At 39.0% G+C, this 23,133-nt stretch overlaps 1 protein-coding gene across 1 annotated transcript in view; it reads left to right on the top strand.

The window, feature by feature from the left end:
* The window catches only part of SGCZ (sarcoglycan zeta), a 144,585-nt gene that overhangs the window by 94,352 nt on the left and 27,100 nt on the right, over positions 1–23,133 (top strand). Inside the window, exon 4 of the mRNA XM_036764592.1 lies at positions 20,602–20,689. Coding sequence (XP_036620487.1) covers positions 20,602–20,689 — 88 coding nt within the window. The remainder of the gene's footprint in view (positions 1–20,601; positions 20,690–23,133) is intronic.

Genomic DNA, 23,133 nt, shown 5'->3' with positions numbered 1-23,133 from the left:
TAAACTGAGGAAGGCAGCAGTCAAAAGCAAAACTTTGTCGAGGAGGAGAAGGGGAAAGGGAGAAACAAAAGCATAAACAGGGAGAATTGAGATGGAGAAAAAGACACAGATAGAAATCATAACTCTGAATGTGCAGGGGATGAACATTCTCATAAAACAGAAGCAGATAGCAGAATGGATTAAAAACCATAATCCTACAATATGCTGTTTACAAGAAACCCATTTGAAACAGGGAGATACACATAGGGTAAAGGTAAAAGGCTGGAGTAAAATATATTGTGCGTCAGCTAAAGTTAAAAAAGCAGGTGTAGCAATCCTAATCTCAGACAAAGCAAAAGTAAAGATAGATTTAATTAAAAGAGATAAGGAAGGACATTATATCATGCTAAAAGACACCATAAACAATGAAGCAATATCATTGCTTAACATATATGCACCAAGTGGTAAGGCATACAAATTCTTAGAGGAGAGGTTAAGGGAGTTACAGGAAGAAATAGACAGCAAAACTATAATATTGGGAGACCTCAACCTCCCCCTTTCTGAACTTGATAAATCTAACCTCAAAATAAATAAGAAAAAAGTTAAGGAGGTAAACAGAATTTTAGAAAAGGCACATATGATAGACCTCTGGAAAAAACTGAATGGGGATAAAAAGGAATATACTTTCTTCTCAAAAGTACATGGCACATACTCAAAAATTGACCATGTACTAGGGCATAAAAACTTCACAATCCAGTGCAGAAAAGCAGAAGTAGTCAAAGCATCCTTTTCAGATCATGATGCAATAAGAATCACTTTTAATAAAGAGCCATGGAAAAATAAGCTAAAAAGTAATTGGAAACTAAACAATTTAATTCTAAAGAATGAGTGGGCCAAAGAACAAATCAGAGAAACAATTAATAACTTCATTCAAGAGAATGACAATAATGAAACAACATACCAAAACTTATGGGATGCAGCAAAAGCAGTTCTTAGGGGAAGTTTTATATCCCTAAATGCCTACATGAATAAAATAGGGAAAAAGGAGATCAATGATCTGGGCATACAGCTGAAAAAACTAGAAAAAGAGCAAATTGAAAACCCCCTATTAAATACCAAATTAGAAATACTGAAAATCAAAGGAGAGATTAATAAAATGGAAACCGAGAAAACTATTGAATTAATAAATAAAACAAAGAGCTGGTTTTATGAAAAAAACCAATAAAATTGATAAACCTTTGGCCAATTTGATTAAAAAAAAGAAAGAATTAAATCAAATTACCAATATCAGAAATGAAAAGGGTGAGTTCACCTCTAATGAAGAGGAAATCAAAACAATAATTAGGAATTATTTTGCCCAACTGTATGCCCATAAATTTGACAACCTTAGAGATATGGATGAATATCTACAAAAACATAAACTACCCAGGCTAACAGAAAAGGAAGTGAAATTTCTTAATAACCCCATCTCAGAAAAAGAAATTGAGCATGCCATCAATGAACTCCCTAGGAAAAAATCTCCAGGGCCAGATGGTTTTACATGTGAATTCTATCAAACATTTAAAGAACAACTAATTCCTATACTTTATACACTATTTGGGAAAATAGGTGAAGAAGGAGTCCTACCAAATTCTTTTTATGACACAAATATGGTACTAATACCCAAACCAGGGAGAGTCAAAACAGAGAAAGAAAATTATAGGCCAATTTCTCTAATGAATATTGATGCAAAAATTTTAAATAAAATATTAGCAAAAAGATTGCAGCAACTCATCATGAGAATAATACACTATGACCAGGTAGGATTTATTCATGGAATGCAAGGCTGGTTCAATATTAGGAAAACTCTTACCATAATTGACCATATCAACAAAAAAACCAGCAGAAACCATATGATCATCTCAATAGATGCAGAAAAAGCCTTTGACAAAGTACAACACCCATTCCTATTAAAAACACTAGAAAGCATAGGAATAAGTGGAACCTTCCTTAAAATTATAAATAGCACCTACCTAAAACCATCAATAAGCATTATTTGTAATGGGGATAAGCTAGATGCATTCCCAATAAGATCAGAGGTGAAACAATGATGTCTATTATCACCTCTATTATTCAATTTGGTACTAGAAACGTTAGCTGTAGCATTAAGAGAAGAAAAAGAAATGGAAGGAATTAGAATAGGAGAAGAAGAAACTAAATTATCACTTTTTGCAGATGATATGATGATTTATTTAGAGAATCCTAGAGAATCAAGTAAAAAACTACTTGAAATAATAAACAACTTAAGCAGAGTTACAGGATATAAAATAAACCCACATAAATTCTCAGCATTCCTATACATTACTGACAAAGCCCTACAGCAAGAGATAGAAAGAGAAATTCCATTCAAAGTTACTGTAGACACTATAAAATATTTGGGAGTCTATTTGCCAAGACAAACCCAGGGCCTATATGAACATAACTACGACACACTTTTCACGTGAATAAAATTAGATCTAAATAAATGGAAAAATATCAGTTGCTCATGGTTAGGCCGAGCTAATATAATAAAAATGACAATTTTACCTAAATTAATCTATCTATTCAGTGCCATACCAATCAAACTACCAAAAAATTATTTTACTGAGCTGGACAAAATAATAACAATAAAAATAATAACAAAATTCATTAATATTAATGAAAAGAAATGCTAGAGAAGGTGGCCTAGCGATACCAGATATTGAACTGTACTACAGAGCAGCAGTCATCAAAACTGCCTGTTACTGGTTAAGAATCAGGGGTGTGGATCAGTGGAATAGGAAAGGTACACAAGTAGGAGAAATCAACAAGTTTAGCAATCTACTCTTTGATAAACCCAAAGAGGCCAGCTTCTGGGCTAATAATTCATTATTTCACAAAAACTATTGGGAAAATTGGAAAATGGTAGGACAGAAACTGGGCATAGACCAATATCTTACACCATGTACCAAAATAAAGTCAAAATGGGTTCATGATTTAGGAGTAAAGGCCAATACTACAAGCAATTTGGGAGAGCAAGGAATAGTCTATGTATCAGATTTATGGAAAAGAAAAGAATTCATGACCCAACAAGAGATAGAGAGCATTACAAAATGCAAAATGGATAATTTTGATTATGTCAAATTGAAATGTTTTTGTACAAAAAAAGCCAATGCAACAAAAATTAGGAGGGAAGCAGAAAATTGGGAGAAAATCTTTGCAACTAGTATCTCTGATAAAGGCCTCATTTCTAAAATATACAGGGAACTGAGCCAAATATATAGGAACACAAGCCATTCCCCAATTGAGAAACAGTCAAAGGATATGAACAGGCAGTTTTCAGAGGAAGAAATTAAAGCTATCTATAGGCATATGAAAAAATGCTCTGGATCACTATTGATTAGAGAAATGCAAATCAAAACAACTCTTAGATACCACATCTCTCCTGTCAGATTGGCTAAAATAACAAAACAGGAAAACGATAAATGCTGGAGAGGATGTGGGGAGATTGGAACATTGTTACATTGCTGGTGGAGTTGTGAGCTGATCCAGCCATTTTGGAGAGTAATTTGGAACTATGCCCAAAGGGCTATAAAAATGTTCATACCCTTTGACCCAGCAATACCACTTCTAGGGTTGTATCCCAAAGAAATCACACAAGAGGGAAAAGGACCCATATGTACATGGATATTTATAGCAGCTCTTTTTGTGGTAGCCAAGAATTGGAAATCAAAGGGATGCCCATCAATTGGGGAATGGCTGAACAAGCTGTGGTATATGAAGGTAATGGAATACTATTGTGCCATAAGAAATGGGGATGATACGGACTTCGTAACAACCTGGAAAAACCTACATGACATAATGCTGAGTGAGCGGAGCAGAGCCATGAGAACATTGTACACAACCACAGATATATGGATTCCGTGAGCACCAACCCTGACACACTTCGCTCTTCTCAGCAACGTAAGGTGCAAGGACAACTCCAGGGGACTCACGATGGAGAATGCGATCTTCATCCAGAGAAAGAACTGTGAAGTTTGAATACAGATTGAGGCGCACCTCATGCTTGCCTTTTTTCTTCTCTTTTGTTTTTGTTTTTGGTTGTTTTTTTTTGTTTTGTTTTTTGGTTCTGTCTCTTCTTTCTCATGATTCATTCCATTGGTCATAATTCTTCTCCACAACTTGACTAGTGTATAAATTAATTCAATGCGAAGTTATACATGGTAGTTATATGAGATTCCATGCTGTCTTGGGGAGGGAGGGGGGAGGGAGGGGAGAAAATCTGGAACTCAAAATTATGTAGAACCGTGTGTGGTAAACTAAAAATAAATAAATAAATTTTAAAAAAATAAAATGACATAACTAATAATTAAATAAAAAAAATCAGCATACCTATTTGGTAAATGCTCATCCACTTAATTATACTTTTAGCTTTGCTGGTATATAACTGGGCATTATATTTTCTGATTTTTTTCTTTATTTCTAATTACTTTGTAGTCAATGATCCCATTGGTATTTTTCTTTACATTTTAGTAATTTGACTTTCTTATCTCTTTAAAAAAACTACCTATTTAATTGTTCTTTTAAAAAAACTTTAGTTTTCATTATCTGATCAACTTTTCTGTTTTTCAGTTGTCTTTGTTCATTAATTTTTCACTCAAGATTTGTTTTGAGATACAGTAAATGATTTGCTGATTCTCTTGCTTTTCTTGTTTTCTCAATGCATCACTATTTTATTTTATCTCTTTTAAAAAATACGTATGTTGGAAACTATGGCCTAAATGCTCTAAATCACTAATCATTAGAAAAAATGAAAATTAAAAGAACCTCTGAGATACCACCCCATACCCTTCTAATTGGCTAATATGACAGAAAAGGAAAATGACAAATGCTGGAGGGGTTGTGGGAAAATAGGCACATTAATGCACTGTTGGTGGAGCTGTGAACAGGTCCAACAATTCTGTAGAAGATCTGGAACTATGCCCAAAAAGCTACAAAATTATGCATACTCTTTGACCCAGCAATACTGTTACAATGTCTATAGCCATGATTAGAGAGAGAAAAGGGACTCATGTTTACAAAAAAAAAAAAATATGGCAGCTCTTTTTCGTATGGTAGAAAAGAATTGGAACCTGAATTGGGAAATGGCTGAACAAGTTTGGGTATACAAATGTGATGGAACACTATTGTGTTATAAGAAATGGTGAAAATGGTTTCAGACAGACCTTGAAAAACTTGTAAAACTGATGTAAAGTGCAGTGAACAGAACAGAGACAAATCTACATAATAACAATTGTAAAGATAATCAACTTTGAAAGAATTAGTGATTGGTCAACACAATCACCCACTCACATGAATTCCAATGGATTTATGATGAAACATTCTCCCCACCTCCTGAGAGACAGCTGATGGACGCAAAGTTCAAATAGGAGCAATTTTTTCTTCTCTTTCTTGTTTTTTCTTGGACTGTAACTAATGTAGGAATTTGTTTTGCATGACTACGCATATTTATAATAGGTTTTGTTTTTTTTTTGCCTTCTCATTGGGTCAGAGAAGGAATGGGAGAGGGAGAGAATTTCAAACTGGAAAAAAATAAAGTCTTTGTACTTAAGAGACAGCTAAGTGGCACAGTGAATGGAGCACCAAGCTTGGAGTCAAAAAGAACTGAGTTCAAATCCAGCATCAGACACTTACTAGGTGTATCTCCCTGGGCAAGTCTCTTGCTCTTCTTTGCCTCTGTTTCCTCCTCTGTAGAATGAGAATAATAATAGCACCTACCTCCCAGGCTAGTTGTGAGGATCAAATGAGATAATAATTATAAATCATTAAATTAAAAGCAGTATGTTAATGTCAGCTATTACTATTATTAAAATATTTTTAAAAGAAAAATAAGAACTACCTAAACTGCATGATATAAAATTTGTATGTCTAATTGCATTTTTTTTCTTTTAGTACAATAAGTATTTTTTCCTATAATATGATACTTATTTTTTAGGATAAAAGGAACGCTATTTTTTTCAGGGAAAAATGTGTTCTCCCTGAGGATAAGGGCTATTTTCTTTATGGTTTTGTATTCCCGGTACTTTCCAGTAGGGACTGATTAAATGCTTAAAGTTTGATCATTAATAGCAGCATTTATTCTACATTTAAGTTCTGAAGTTTTCTTCCCGTTATCCTTCCTGACTTTAATTCCCACTGACAGATGGTCTACTCAGGATGTTTAATATGTATGTCTTTCCATATTCATTCATGAGTCCTTTATGCCCACGAAGAGATTGGTTTTTGTTGGTTTGCAAAGGTACTTATACTGCTGACATATATGTATATACTTTTTGATTCCCTTTCATTAATCACCAAGGTTTACATGTCCTTGTGTATGTAGGTCTTTCCCCCTAATCTTCTGCTGAGATCCTTAATTTCTTTATTTCTTATGTTGGAATTAGATTTAGCTAAGTCTGAAAGGGGGTTCATGAAGTGCCCAACAGTTGTTTTCTGACTATATAGGTTTTCTTGCAATTGAGTAGCTTTTATTTTGGATGCATAAAAGTCATGCTCTTCAGTTCAGAAGGAGATTTAACAACAATACTGAATCATCATCTTGGGTACCTATAAACATCATATAGTTTTATTATCTACCTTAACCATATCTATTGGTTTTTGTTAGCTGGAATGACACCGTTCCAATACAGTTTTTTTTTTAAATTGAATTGAATAGAAATGAATTCTACTCCAACTCTTAATTTTAATTCTATATTTTTAAGGGTGACTTTTTATATGGAAGAAATTCCTGGGTTTTGCTCTTAATCCATTCTGTCACTCCCCTCAATCATATGGGTAAGACAATGTGATTTACATTCATGGTCATTATTAATAAATTTGTTTTTCTGTCCATCAAAGTCTTCTGGAGTAGTTCTATTCCTATTTCATAAAAAAAAAAAATTTAAAGAAGGAAATGGATAATGAGCATCTGTAATTATAATCTAAATTCCTGGAGATGAAGGACTGTTTCATTTATATCTTGATATCTCTGTTGTCTGGCACAGCTCCTGACGCAGCTCTTAAAAAAAAAAAACATTTGTTTGTCGATTAGTCTTCATGGCTATACAAGCATGTGGGTATATATCACAATAAATTTAGCAGCATTTGATGCAGTCAATGCTCAGCCACCCTATGTACACCCTTTGAGCTAAAATAAATAAAACTCTCAACAAGTTCTTCTGAAAGAATTTACTCCCTTAGAAATAACTGCCATGTATGTTTTTCACGACCTTTGGCAACTGTTGCCTTTTTGGAATATTTGGTCTAAGTTTTACAACTACTGAGATGGAGTGAATTGTGCTTTGGCTAGAGTCCAGGAGCCACTCTGTCAACTTGGAGTGATAAAGTTGCTCTGGGTTGTTCTTTATTTTGATCTTCCCACTCTATGGTCTGATCACTGTGAATAGATGGAGTCATCTATTAGCAAAGATTTTAACTCATCCCCATTTTCCCCTCATGTGTTTCTTTTACTTACATTCACCCCAAAAAACCTTGGAGAGGAGGAGAGGCCCCATAAGGGGGGACCATTTAGGTTCCTTGCCTAGCTATAGGTAAAAACACAGGGGCAATCTATCTCTAACTTCTCACTCTTTCTATAAGACCCCTCTACGACACTGGTGCACATGGAGCTTTCTAACTTGCTATTTTATGCCCCTTTCCCTAAGGAATTTTTATTGATCATATGCTGAATGGCTCCCACCCCCTTTTGTGGCCTTTAACCTTAAGCCTTGGAGACCATGGTAGTTCATGTTCCTCAAGCAAATAGCATCACCTGAAGAACGTAAGTGTTTGAAAATATAAGCCTTTTTTATGGAGAAACTTGGCATCATTAAAAATACTTTAAAATTTCCCAAATGCAATCCAACCCACTCTTTCCCTCCATATACTGGTTGCATCAATCTATAAAATATTACAGAGCTTCGGGGGCAGCTAGGTGGGGCAGTGAGTAGAGCACCAGCCTTGGAGTCAGGAGGACCTGAGTTCAAATCTGGCCTCAGACACTTGACACGTACTGGCTGTGTGACCTTGGGCAAGTCACTTAACCCCAATTGCCCTGCCAAAAAAAAAAGAATATTACAGAGCTTCCTAAATGAGACCAATAATCATTCAAAAGATTTTCCTCCTAATTATCCTCTCTGGAAATGCCAGGCATATGAGGTAAGCTTGCTGTTAAGGCCATGATATGTATGTGGGTGGATAACTTTTACAGCAACTCCATGACTGGGAGACTGTAAGTGCTTGTGCACACATGAACATGAAGGCAAAAGTATACATCTTAGTTGCTAGGAGTGGACAATAATTCATGCCAGAATAGAACATAGTTGTTCCTCTTATGGAAGAAAGGTAATCCTTAATTCAGTGGCATTATTCTTGAAAATCAATGTTTCAGAGTACAGAGAGCTGCATCTTAGCAGTCTAAACTTGAACAAGTCATTTTTCTTCCCTTTGCCTCAGTTTTCTGCTCTGGAAAATGGGAAGTGTGAATTCAAAGATTTCTAAGATTCCTTCCAGCTCTGACATTCTTGGGTCCTGTATTATGCTTCCTGTTGGCACGGTCTGTACTTATCCAAACTGGTGTCTCTGAACTGAATCCTTCACTCTACCCTTGTCCCCATGGTTTAGAAGTAGTGGAGTTAAACCCACATATTTCTTATCAGAATCATGCTTTTAAATGAATGAAGTAAAACACAGGATTTCAAAGGAAGCTATTTATGTTAAAATTCAGGTATCAAAATGTTTTTTAAAAAAAAAATCATGAATCGCATGTTGATCCTCCAAAGGATGCTCAATAAATTTGATGGATAGATAGGAGCCATGGTACTGTAAAACAGCTAGTGAGATGATGTTTTGTTGTACCAATTCAAGTGCTTCTCTCTCTAAACTCTTAGGGTCTTACATTTTCTACATCTTTCAGTGATTTTTCAAGATGGTAATTGAATATAATTTCTAAAGCCTGCTTGTTCCTCCTAATGTTTTTAATTCACATATAGATAATGCTCATAAAGATTTTGAATGGATGAAAGGTGGACACATAGGTTGGTGGACATCAATGCTCCCTTGTCCAGCATTGTTTTCTTTTTGTGGTACTTACTATTAAGGTCTGAGATTTCTCCCCTCCCCTCCCATTTCTTTGGTATTTCCTTTTCCTTTAAATAGTGTGTGAATCAGTCCCTCAATGTCCTCATACTGCAGTGCTTTCAATATGGATCTCATTTTGGCTATTGTGCACATCTTTGTTCTCTTTAGCACCCATTCTACTGTTTACAAAACTATCTCAGGGAGTGTGGTGTTAGGTTCCAAGAACATCATTCCATTATCTTTAATGGAGAAAAGTTGGTTGAGATGGGCTTTTTTGGCAAATGTTTTCCTTTCTTTTAAGTTTACAATTCTCTTTGTATTTTCATCCTCGATTGCCCTTGGGATGAGTTTATTTAGTTGAATATATTGACAAGCTTTTTTAGTTGTTTTTTTGTACTCCCATTTCTTCTTCCTGGTTTGTCAGATGACTCTATTCATAATTATGATTATCTTTTGTAAGATTTTACACACAAGTTCACAGTTTAACATGCCATTGCATTTTGTAACTCTCTCTTTATTAGGCTAGTGAGTTGTCAGGCATTTGCTAATTTGGCCTTCTTGGTCTCCTTTGGGCAGTTAAATTACATTGGCTCAACTTCTAGGTGAAATTATAGTTGATGTTAATGTCAATTCTATTGGGAATTTCTCAGTTTTTTAATTAATTGCTTAAATAAATCAAGATTAAATATTTTTATTTGTGCATAATATCTTTTTTCTCATTCCTTCTTTGAGTTTTTTTTTAATTTTTACAAATTCGGGTGTTAGTACTAATTAATAGATGGTTACATCTTACAGAAAGCTAGGTGAATTAGAGATAACTCACATGTCAGTAATATATCTTTTCTGATCTGTTAAAAATGTAGTCAGTAATTTAAAAATGTAGTCAGTTTAGTATTATTTGATGCTCTACAGTCAAGCTCTGAATGCTTCATTTTCTTTTAATGGCAAAGTAATGAATAAAATTTTATTTTTCCTAATTATATCTAACAATTCATATTTCTAAAGAAAATGTTCATAATATAGAGATGTTGTAGCCAGAATGGACTTTGTTTTCTTTGAATGACTCAGCTTGCTTCGTTGAGCTTCCCTGGATGCTGGGGCTTGCTCTTCCGGGGCAGGACCAGACAACTTCCTGTGTGAGGAGTCATGGGGCTGGCTGAGGGGAGGTGTTAATGTCTATGCTAGGGGGAGGAGCCAACTCAAGAACCAATCGGCCCTGGTCATTCGGGCGGAGCTTGATGATGTCAAAGACCCTATAAGAGGGGAGAGGACAGCTTGAAGATTCTCTCTTTCCTTTTTCGGTTGGAGCCAGCGACAGTTACATCGTCAGTTACAGCGACCGTTACATCGTCAGTTTCAGTTGCAGCTTCAGTTACAGACACAGACACAGCTGAGGCAGGAGCTGCCAGTAGCAGAGCTGATCTACGGGAGGAAGCTGAACAAAGACTTCAGGCCAGTGGGTAATCTTATTACCATCGAGGGGGAAGCATGATTTTGCTTTACGCAATCATGCTTCTCTGTAGCCTCCTGGTTACTCTTGCAAGGCGTACTTATTGGGCCTGGAAGATTTTGATCAACATATCAAAATGGGGCTTCTGGTTCATGGGTTGGTTACTGTGGAGCCTAAATAAATGTTTTGATTCTTCTGCCTTCTACTTTGAGAGTTTCTTATATCCGGCGGTTCCGAACCTTTCAGACATGTTTATGATCCTCTTTGAGATTATAAACTCTGCCCTCCTGATACATTTGGCGTCACGAACAGGATCGCTAGGTATAAGATCTCTATTTAGAAGCAGAACAATTTCAGAGGAAGAGATGAATATCCCAGGATGGGAGGATCCATTTTATTCCTCCCTAGCAAAAGAATTGGCTAAAAAAGCTGGACCCTGTGAAAACTGGGAACCAAGGCTACGGAGAGGAGATCCTAGGGATTTGGAAAAGTGTTTACGAGAAGTTGGGATTCAGTCAGGGGCATCACTATCTAGGCAAAGCTGGATAGTGTTATCAGCCTACCGGCTAGTATACGAAAGATTGAGATTAAGTGAAAGACATGGGGGCACTCCTACCCCACAGGAAGAAGAGGAATCTCAGATAGCAGGAGACCAAACTGACTCAAATGAGAACTTTTCTATTAATGTGGCTAAGAGCAACAGGAGACCAAAAAAGCCCAGAGTGCATTTCAACCCAGCCCAGAAAGAGCCTGACTGCCTGCTTCGTCCTAGCCATGGTGGCAGAGGAAGTGAGTGGGGAGAGAATGAGACAATGTTAGGGGCTGAGGCACAAAACACTACTGGGGTTCAGGATGTGCCTCACACAGAGAATAGGAGATGGTTAAATGATCAGACAAGGGCTCGACCCATACAAAGGAGGAAGACAGAAACCCGAGGTGAAGATTCAGTTACAAGGGAAATTCAGGAAGATTTCTCACCGCAAGAGGTCACAGATATTTTGAGTAGATTCAGCCAAAGAATAGGAGAACCATTGATATCTTGGATGGTAAGACTCAGTGATCAAGGGGCCGGTGGAATATCAGTAGATGGGACAGACTGCATGAGATTCATAGGTATCAGCCATGATCCTCTAGTTCAACAAGCTTTTAGGGAACATCATCAGCAAGGAGACGGTGATAGCAGGACTACTCTGTTGGCATTAGCCGCTGTGGGATGCAATAAGAGATATGCTACTGATTCTATGTGGCCCACTGAGCACAGACCCTGGTATTCACTTAGAGATTGTATCATGAGACTAAAGGAGGAGGTAATGAAGACTGCCATTATGACAGGAACTGCAGACAAATATTACAATGATTCAATGGAACTGCCTCATAGGAATTTAATAATTAGGACAGCTCCCCCTGCTTATAAACAACTAATTTTGAATTTATTACTTGGAGAAGTAGGGAGCCGTCTTACAACAGTGATAAATAAGATTTTACAGTTATATGACTTAGGTGACTGGGGAAGGGATAGATCTCCTCGAGAGAGAAGAGTGAATAACCAGCAAACTTGGCGCCAAAGGAGAGTAACAAGGAAAGAAATGTTTACTGCTTTATTGAGAGCAGGGGTAGGTTTTGAAATGATAGATGGAATTCCAACCAATGAATTATACAGAATGTATAGAGGACTTGATAACAGGAGAGATAGGGAAATCAGAACTGCTCCTGCAAATGCTACAGATGTTGAACCTTCATACCCAAGTGAATCACATGAAAGGGAATACTAGGGAACAGGCCAGGCCCCAGCCCAAATTAAGGAAATACACAGGCTGGATTGTAGACCTCACATTAACTTGACCATATATTGGAAAAATGGGTCAAGTACGGTAACTGAGACATTAATAGATACTGGGGCCGAGGCCACCCTTATTTATGGAAATCCAGACAAGTTCAGCCATGGAACTCCTATTACCATCACAGGACTAGGAGGGACTGAAATATCAGCCAGACAAGTTAAATTAATGATGAAAATTGGACAGTTGCCCAAGAAAGAATATAGTGTGGTTATTGTGCCTATTCCTGAATACATCATTGGAATAGACATTTTGAAGGGTATGACCTTAAATTTACCTGAAGGGAAATACCAATTTGCTGTGAGGAAAATAGGCATTAATGCAGTCTTAGTGGGGAAAATCAAGATGGATCCAATCACTTTGCCCGAACCTTCTGAAGTAATTACTTTGAGGCAATATCGTGTGCCAGGTGGGCAAGATGAAATTGCCAACACTATAAGAGAATGTGTTGAGGCAGGAGTGTTAGTCCCTACAACTACTCAATGGAACAACCCTGTCTGGCCAGTCCGAAAATCAGATGGAACATGGAGGATGACAGTAGATTATAGACAGCTGAACAAAGTGACTCCTCCCTTGTATGCTGCTGTCCCAGACACGGTTACTTTAATAGAGAGAATACAAAAACGTGAAGGGACTTGGTATGCAGTTATTGATTTGGCCAATGCCTTCTTTACAATCCCAATAGACCCAAGCAATGGAATCAGTTTGCTTTTACTTGGCAAGGCCGACAGTATACATTTACACGCCTGCCGCAAGGATATATTCATAGCCCAACTATTTGCCACAGGATTGTAGCTGAACATTTGGATGAATTAAAGTTACCTGGTGTACAGCTTACACATTACATAGATGACATCATGATACAGGGAAAGAATATAAAGGAGGTGGAGGAGAGTTTAGCATTATTAATTGACCATATGAAAAGCAAAGGATGGGAAATCAACCCCGCAAAGGTTCAAGGGCCAGCTCAAACTGTAAAATTCTTGGGGATACAGTGGAATAGAGGACTGCGAGAAATTCTCCCACAAGCTCGACAAAAAATCCAGGATTTTCCCACCCCTACCAATAAGAAAGAGGCCCAAAAGTTCATAGGGCTGTTTGGTTATTGGAGACACCACATCCCACATTTGGGACAGATTTTAAAACCCTTGTATAAAGTCACCAGAAAGAAATATGAATTTGACTGGGGACTTGAACAAAGTAGAGCTTTTGAGGAAGCAAAGGCCGCTATTCAATTAGCTCTAGACTTATGGCCTATGCAAAATGGGCCAGTGGAGTTACAAGTGACTGTACAAGATGACTATGCAAATTGGAGTCTGTGGCAAAAACAACAAAGCCGAAGTGTACCTTTAGGCTTTTGGTCAAGGAAACTGCCCTCATCTGGAGTGCAATATACACCTTTTGAGAAGCAGCTGTTAGCTGCATATTGGGCTTTAGTAGAAACTGAGCAACTAACTCTGGGTCATGAAGTGGTATTAAGGCCTGGAATTCCAATTATGACTTGGGTAATGAGTACCCCAGCTTCTCACAGAATTGGACATGCACAAGAGGCAAGCATAATCAAATGGAAGTGGTATATTCAGAATAGGTCCAGAGCAGGCAAAAATGGAGTTTCTGCTCTACATGAATCTGTGGCGAACATTGATACTGAGAGCAATGAAAAGCCCCTTGAATCTAAGCAACAGATGGTACCATCCTTAGTGAAATGGAATAATGGATATGACGGACTAAATGAAGAACAGAAGAAACATGCTTGGTTTACTGATGGGACAGCAAAATATTTAGGACAGAAGAGACATTGGAAAGCAGTAGCCTATAACCCCTGTACAAGGAGAACTCTGGAAAGTTCTGGGATAGGTGGAAGTAGCCAATATGCTGAACTGATGGCAGTGCATCAGGCCATCAGAGCAGAGAAAGGAGGACAGTGTCATATATTTACTGACTCGTGGGCGGTAGCTAATGGATTAGCTACGTGGATGCCTATATGGAGGAATCAGAATTGGGAGATTCATGGCAAACAAGTTTGGGGTAAAGAGTTATGGGAAAATATATGGGACATGTCTTTGGTTACAGATCTGTCAGTTTTTCATGTTGATGCTCATGCAACCCTGACCACACCAGAACGTGAGTACAATGCACATGCGGATCGACTAGCAAAGATTGCTACTGAATGTATTGTCCCTACTCCGACTCCAACTGATGACCCAGCCTTAGCAAGATGGGTCCACCAGACTGCTGGCCATTTAGGGGTCCAGGCCACCCATCGATGGGCACAGGATCGAGGTATCAGTATTTCTCATGCGTTGTTAAAACAAATAACAGAGGAGTGTTGTATATGCCAATTAGAAAAAGAACGAACTCTTCCTAGGATAGTTACTGGAGAAATAGCAAGGGGAAAAGTTCCAGCCCAAATTTGGCAGATAGATTATATTGGCCCACTACCCCAGGATAAAGGATGTAAATATGTATGTACGTGTGTTGACACCTATTCAGGTGTACTAGTGGCTTGTCCTTATAAAGACGCAACTCAGAAAAACACCTGTAAAACTCTAGATATTGTAAGTTTATATTATGGAACCCCAATGCAGATTCAAAGTGACAATGGGTCACATTTCAAGGGCAAAGAAGTGAAAAGATATTGTGTGTTGAATAATATAGAATGGATATATCATATTCCATATTACCCACAAGCATCTGGGCTAATTGAAAGAATGAATGGATTGTTGAAAGAACAGCTGAGAAAATTAAGCTCAAATAATTCATATCGACATTGGAAGGATAATTTGTCTATTGCCTTACGTAATTTGAATAATAGGCCCTTAGGGGGGAGTACACCTCTAGCCAGAATGATGACCCCAAATCTGCAGATCAGAGAACAGCAAACATGTGAGATCCAAAACATTGAATTTTGGACTGTGAGGGAAGATGTCCCACTACCAAGTCCAGGAACACCTGGTTCAGCAGGATATGATTTACATTGTATAGAGAATTTTAGGTTAAATAGGAAAGAGATAAGAAAAACCCCTACTGGAGTATGTATGAGAATCCCCAAGAATCATCTTGGACGGATATTACCTAAACCAGGATTAGCGGCTCAAGGAATACATGTATTGGCTGGAGTGATAGATTCTAATTATCAAAAAGAAATTGTTGTGACACTCCAGAATATGGGTAAAAAACCTGTACAATTTTGTAGAAATGATAGGATGGTTCAAGTCATTATTATCCCCTGTGAAAAAATACCCTTTGTGAAAACTAACCCTCCTCCCAAAATAACTACTAGAGGGGCAAAAGGGTCTTGCTCCATTGATAGAATAAAGTCAGGAGCTAAGGTATGGGTAAAACGGAAGCCAGATGATATTCCAAAGGCTGCAGAAGTTATAGCCCATGGGAAGGACAACACTGTAACAGTTGTCTATTCAGGGGAAAATAATTACCAAATCGTACCCCTGAACCATATATTTTACCGTGAATAGGTTATAATAATAGATTCACAGACTATTCTTTTTGTCCTTTGTTTTGGCTAACCTTGTTGCTAGTTTTGTTTCCTTCAGGCTTAAGCACCCTGCACTTTCCGGTGACTGCCTAAGCATGTAGCATTCTTGGAATTCCTGCCAGCTCGTTAAAGAAATGACCTCTGGAATGGGACTTTTTGGGGCAGGGCCATCTCTACATCCAATTTCAGCATGAAGAAGCTATGGAAAATGAGACCTTCACCCCTCACCCCAAGATTTTGAGCCCCAATCGTTCAAGGGGGGTGGAAATGATGATAGTGTTCTGTTTACTTATTTTGTGTTATCCTTGCTATGTTGTTTTATTGTTATGATATTATTGATCCCATGTAATGGATACAAGGATTTAGGGGTGGACATTTGAATTATTAATAATTATTTTGGGGATGATTGATTGAAGAGATTATCTTGCTGGGACCTAGGGGTGGATCGCATTTGAATCGTTAACCAATGTTTGGGAATGTCACTGAATGATATGTTTTGCTTTATAATGAATGATATGTTTTAGTTTCCTTTGTAATTGGATCACAATGTATGTTCTAGGATACATGGCTGATTAGATTATGTATCCTATAACAAGGGGTGGAGTGTAGCCAGAATGGACTTTGTTTTCTTTGAATGACTCAGCTTGCTTCGTTGAGCTTCCCTGGATGCTGGGGCTTGCTCTTCCGGGGTAGGACCAGACAACTTCCTGTGTGAGGAGTCATGGGGCTGGCTGAGGGGAGGTGTTAATGTCTATGCTAGGGGGAGGAGCCAACTCAAGAACCAATTGGCCCTGGTCATTCGGGTGGAGCTTGATGATGTCAAAGACCCTATAAGAGGGGAGAGGACAGCTTGAAGATTCTCTCTTTCCTTTTTCGGTTGGAGCCAGCGACAGTTACATCGTCAGTTACAGCGACCGTTACATCGTCAGTTTCAGTTGCAGCTTCAGTTACAGACACAGACACAGCTGAGGCAGGAGCTGCCAGTAGCAGAGCTGATCTACGGGAGGAAGCTGAACAAAGACTTCAGGCCAGTGGGTAATCTTATTACCATCGAGGGGGAAGCATGATTTTGCTTTACGCAATCATGCTTCTCTGTAGCCTCCTGGTTACTCTTGCAAGGCGTACTTATTGGGCCTGGAAGATTTTGATCAACATATCAAAATGGGGCTTCTGGTTCATGGGTTGGTTACTGTGGAGCCTAAATAAATGTTTTGATTCTTCTGCCTTCTACTTTGAGAGTTTCTTATATCCGGCGGTTCCGAACCTTTCAGACATGTTTATGATCCTCTTTGAGATTATAAACTCTGCCCTCCTGATACAGATGTGAAATTTCCATGTAATCTATATATCTTTAGTCTCTCTCATTCCTTCCTCCTGAGTCGTACTTTCACATATGTTTCTCCCCATTCTCACCTATCCCAGGACATCACCAAGTATTAAGACTATATGGTAATTTTATTTGGAAATTTTTACTAATGTTAAACCAATTCTACATTTTTTGTATAGATCCAACTTGGTCATTGTGTATACATATTTTATTCTATTACAGTAACCCCTTTGCCAATATTCAACATTTTTGCTCTTGTATTCATAAAGATATTTTCTGTACCTTTTTATTCTCTGCTTTATCTCTCCCTGGTTTAGCAACTGGGATCACAGGAGTCTAAAAGAAATAATTTGCTTCTAATGCTTTTTTTATTCTATCCTTTTTGTCAAATAATTTATGTAAAATTAGAATTAATTTTTATTTGAATGTTTGAGTGAATTCACTTTTAAATCCTTCTGAGCCTCTTTTTTTTTCTTTTCTTTTCACCTCTTTGGGGGTACCATTGTGGCTTGTTCAGTTTCTTTTATGAGATCAGTTTATTTAAAGTCTGTATTTCTTGTTCTGTTGATTTGGGCATTTTATTTTTTGTAACCATTCATCCATCTCATTTCATTTTCAGTTTTATTAGCATATAATTGTTCAAAGTACCAGCTTTCTCCAGAGTCATTCCTATTCAACTCGCATAACCTTCAACTCTCTTGTCTATCCAGGCACTCACTGGAGAATTCACATTCTTATCTCAAAATTGCTGTAATTCCTTTGATTCCTCTGGCTGACAACAAAGTTCTCTACTTCCCATTTCCCCACTTGCTTGCTCTTCCAGTGCCAGTTTTTGTCCTCATCACATATCCCCTGATTTCTCAGTATTCTCCCTGTCACCTTCACTTTCATCCCTATCCAATCATGACTATCCCCTATGCCTGGAATGAACTCATAGCATCACAGATAGTTTTCATTATTAGGAAGTATCCTCTACCTTGCCAGTATCCTGAGGAAATCTCACAGCTTCTCATCCTCCCATCTCCAACTGGTCCAGTCTCTCCTATCTTTCAAGGCTCAGCTCATATGTCACCTATTCCATGGAAACTTTCTTGAGTGCCCCCATTCCCCCAGGTGGATACGGACTCTCCCTTCTCAGATTTCCCATAGCACCCTTTGAGACCTTCTGCTTTGCGCCACCCCCATCTCCTCTTCTATAAAATTCTGTTCTGGGTGTGTTTGTCTCCATTATTAGAGGACAAGCTTCTTAAAAGCCAAAGACTCTGGTCAGTTTCCATCTTGACAGCAGGCTTTTCCTGGTCTCTCACTTATTAGTATTTTCCCTTGAAATCATTTTTATTTACTTCATTTAGATAATGTATTTGCTTCTCTGTGTACATGTTTCCCCAGAGTAGAATGTAACCTCTTTCAGGACAGGAACAGTTACGTGTTTCTAGCATAGTGCCTGGCACACATGTATCACTTAATAAATACTTGTTGAATGGAATTAATAAGGTAACAATGGAAGTACCAAGGACACTCATGGATCGGACATCCCTTTGGTCTTCAGATAACAGATATAATCTCTCTTTATATCAGGGAATAATCCTTGGCCTTGTAAGAAGTTTTGGAAAGAGTCTCTAGACAAAAAATACTTGGAAGAATTAACCTCAGATCATGGATACTATGACATGGAGACTGGGAAGGAATAGAAGCGGAGTTTTTGACAGAGGAATCAATGCCAGAACTGTGAAGGGTCTTTCCCATGACCTGTGCTCCCTCCTCCCTCAAAATAGGTTTGACTGTTGGCAAAGTGATTAACTATTTAGTGTCTGACAGTGTGCATTTATGCCATGTTCAGGTTCAAAGAATTCGGTAAAGGCTATAATAATTCACCCAAGGATTCCCCTCATCTTTTATGGGAATGAGTTACTTTTAAGTTGTTCCTCCCTGCCCCAGAGCGTTGAGCTGGCCATGCAGAGGGAAAAGAAGTTAAGAGCAGAGTCTCTAAGTAGAACAACAGCAACCACAAAGCCCCTCTCCCCCCACCGTGAGAAAGATGGTGGCTGCCTATAATCAGGTTACCCCCTGGAGTGAGTTCAGTAGGTTAGGTCTCATATAAACATTGGATATGTGGGGATAAGTGACTGAGATCATCAGTGTTAAAGTCTGACAATCAAAAGGCTTCAGTGAAGGTTCTGGGTGAGTCAGTAAACTATGGGCAGGGTTCCAGACTCAAAGTTTGGAGACTTCCTTTTTCTGATTTGGCTAGATGTGAGAAAGGGAGCTAGGGTCTAGAGTTGGAAGGGATCCTAGAGGGGAAGAAACTGAGATTCAGCCCAATGAGATTGAGTAACCCCCAGGTAAGGTTACATAAGAGTAGGGCCATGATACTCCATGGCTTAGGTTTTTTTAATTATTTTTACAAAGTCTACTGTTTGTGCTGATGAACAGATGGCCTCTCCCACTAGGCTACATGGTCAATGAGCCTCAAGGTCCATTAAATAAGGCACTTCCTCAAGAGACCTTTACAGGTATACCATGGCCTAACAATAGTGTAAGGAACTGTGTCTTCTTTTCTGTTCCTAAGAACATCTATCACAGTGATGGGCAGAACCATCCATGAACACTAACTGAATTCAATGGAATTGTTCCTGAAATTCCTGTGTTTCAGACTGGCCCTCCACCATCACTATCCCACATTAGGAAGGGTTGCGGCTCACCTTTCACACCCCTAGAAAACTGTTCAAAGGCATCTTTGCCCAGACATCCTCTGCCACCCATTACACTTCCCTCACCCCTCACATACACATACACACACATGCCACAACAGAAACGGGGGCTCCTTCTCCACATCACAGCCTCCCTCCATTTCACTGGGGCCACTGTACACACTACAACTGGCTCTCGTGGGATTTTATCTTGATTATCATTTCTACCCTCATGGTCCACACAGGTGGAAATGCTTACTTCAAAAAGGCAGAGCCCCTCCTATGGGGAGAAAATTTGTAATTCAAACTCTTGTGAAAACCAATGCTGAAAACTAAATATGTTAAATAAATAAATTAAATTTAAAAAAAAAGGCAGAACCAAACTGTTCAGCAGTTAGTAAGCACCTACTGTGTGTGGAACTGTGCCAGACACTGAGGGCAACACGTGTGTAGAAAAAATAGGGGCTCTGCCCTTTCTTCCTGGAGATTACACTCTAGCAGAAGAAAACCAAAGGAGAAGAAAACTCTTCTGGGCTTGTGGCCCCAGGCATTGCTTTGATACTTTATGTTACCTTACATGAAATCTAAGATAAAGGATGTTCCCCACATCACATCAGACCTTGCCCCACCCTGCGAAGGTTGATTTTGTGAGCACACTTGGATTTGGATTTCATTTTTCACCTGTCTGTTTTCTGCATATTTCCCAGGACAGCCCGCTGGTCTTACAGTCTGACAGAAATGTTACCCTGAATGCCCGGAATGCCCTGGGGCAACTCACTGGCCAGCTGACTGTAGGTGAGTGCCATTGTACCCATGAAGACCTTCCTCCCTGGCTTCTGTTCCCACCTTTCTACAATGTTGGCTTCGATCAGAGAAAAAATGCCCAATGGGACAGGCACGCTGTGTCCCAGATTTGTGATCCAGGTAAAGTGGGCTGTTATGGATGGCATGTGACCAGATTGGGAATTACTTCACCATTAAAAATTCCTCCATCGTGTGATAATTCTGCTGATGATAACCGGCATTTCTGTGGCATTTTGAGTCTTACGATGCACTTGACAAATATTATTATTTGATTTGATCACCACCACAACTCTGGGAGGTAAGCGCTATTATTCCCATTTTACAGGTGACAAAACTGAGGCAGGCAGAGGCTAAGTGACTTCCCCATGTTCCTAAAGCTTTTAAGTGTCTAAGGCTGGATTTGAACTCAGGTCTTCTTCACTACAGGTCCAGAACTCTATCCACTGTACCAATCCATAGCCTGTAGGTAGATTCATGAAGTGAGGAAACTAGCTGACAAAGGTTAAGTTTCTTGCTCAAAGACACACAGCTAGAGGTGCTTGAAGTAGAATTCAAACTCGGGCCCTCCTGCTCCTAGGTTCAGTGCCCAACCACTATGCCACCCATGAGCCATCATGGCGCTGTGAGAGAAGACAGTATTGACTAACATAGCTAGGCTATCCTGAAAATGGCCAGTCTACCACACTAGACTGGCATTCTGCAAACAAGCCCGGCACACAGCACAGCATGAGGAGGTGGCAGTGCCAAGGGATAGACTCCACTCCTGAAGTTCCCTGGTCAACTTTCCTGCCTCTCTGAAGGGAGGCAGCTCTAGAGCAGAGGAATTTGTGGATTTCCAACCAGAGCAGCTCTGCAAGACTCACTCCAAAGGTTTTTATTACATCTAATTGGTAGGGGGCCTACTTCTAGGAAATGGATTGACTTCTTCACAAAGTCCCATCAGATTTCCCTTTGGAGACTCCTGAGGCCACAAAAAGCCCACCTTCGATGGGAAGCCGTTCCTCTCTCCCCTTCCTTAATACACATCTTTTCCTTCTGTAGGCCACCCCTTATTTATCCTGTCTCTGGCTTGTCTGTATAGAGTTTTTTACATGTTGTCGCCTCCATCAGCCTGTGAGTTCCTTCAGAACAAGGATGACCTTTTGCCTTTCTGTGAATCCCCAGTGCTTAGCCCAATTCCTGGCCCATAGTAGGTGATTAATAAGTGTTTATTGACTGGTTGACTAAAAGAATTTATAGTTTGCCTTTTACTGGAAAATATTAAACAAATTTAGAAAAAGAAAAATAGTTATTGTTGAAATATAGCTAGCCACTGAACTCACTCTCCCAGAACAAGGCTGGCTACATCTGCCACATTGATTCTAGGGGCTCCCTTGATAGCCTGCCTGGGTTACTCTAACTTTGTTGACTTGAGACCTAATTCTAGTGTGTTCTCCCTCTGTTAACTGCCGATGACCCAATATCATCTAATCACTTGCCATCAGTCAGCTCCTAGTGACAAGTCTTTACTAAGAAGATTTAGCAGAAATACCTGGGGACACAGTCTCCCCAATATACCATCAAGGTCCTGGGAGAAAGTGGGGTCAAACTTTCTCAGGAAAAACTTTCTACATAGAATTTGCCTTTTCAAGTTCACTTCCCAGGCTAGTGTCGCCGATGGATGGAGAAGAATACGTATGTCTCTGCTTACACTGTGCTGTCTCTAACAAGTTACTCTTCAGGGGCTCAGCTGTTGCTTCAACCACTCTCGCCCTTCTTCAAATCCTGGCATGGAGTTGAGCAGCCAGAACCTTTTTTGTGGCCTTAGCTGATCTTGCCAACTCATTCTTATACTGTTCTTAGAGTGCTACGCCATGGTCTTGTGTCCTTCCTGTTACCTGCTCTTGCTCCTATCCCCTGGACATGCCCTTAAAAACTGAAGTTGTTTGGTGGCCTCCTTGTGCATCCACATGCAGCTCTTCTGAAAAATCTCATTTGTTTTCCACATCAGAATGAGATCCTGTTGTATCTTCAGATTGCCACCCCTAAGATTTTCTTCTCTCTCTTTGACTAACCCTCAATCCTGTAAATTTTTAGCCAATGAACTCTATTTAGAGATCCTTCACTGATTTCCACTTTGTGTCAAGGTGATTTGTAATATACTCTAATGACTCAATTACTGCTGTCTCTTCCTCACTTAATGTTCACCCAAATGTAGTCTACTGTGCCTCTCCCCACTAGATTTTCTCACATGACTGTGGAAATAGCTGTTAACTTGAATATGAAGTTCTTAAAGTCCAGTGCTATGCCACCTGAACTTGCCTTGGCTTGACTTGACAATCTGTTATCAATTCAATTTGGCTTGAATAAGATATAAGTATCAGGAACCATATTCCCATGGGTTCCATGCGGGGGTGTGCTGGTAAATGTTTAACAATTGGCACACCAGGAAAAGA

Source organism: Trichosurus vulpecula, chromosome 6 (assembly GCF_011100635.1).
Source record: "Trichosurus vulpecula isolate mTriVul1 chromosome 6, mTriVul1.pri, whole genome shotgun sequence".
NCBI classification, from domain to species: Eukaryota; Metazoa; Chordata; class Mammalia; order Diprotodontia; family Phalangeridae; genus Trichosurus; species Trichosurus vulpecula.
Note: the sequence above shows the minus strand (reverse complement) of the source record. Positions and strands in the feature narration are given on the sequence as shown.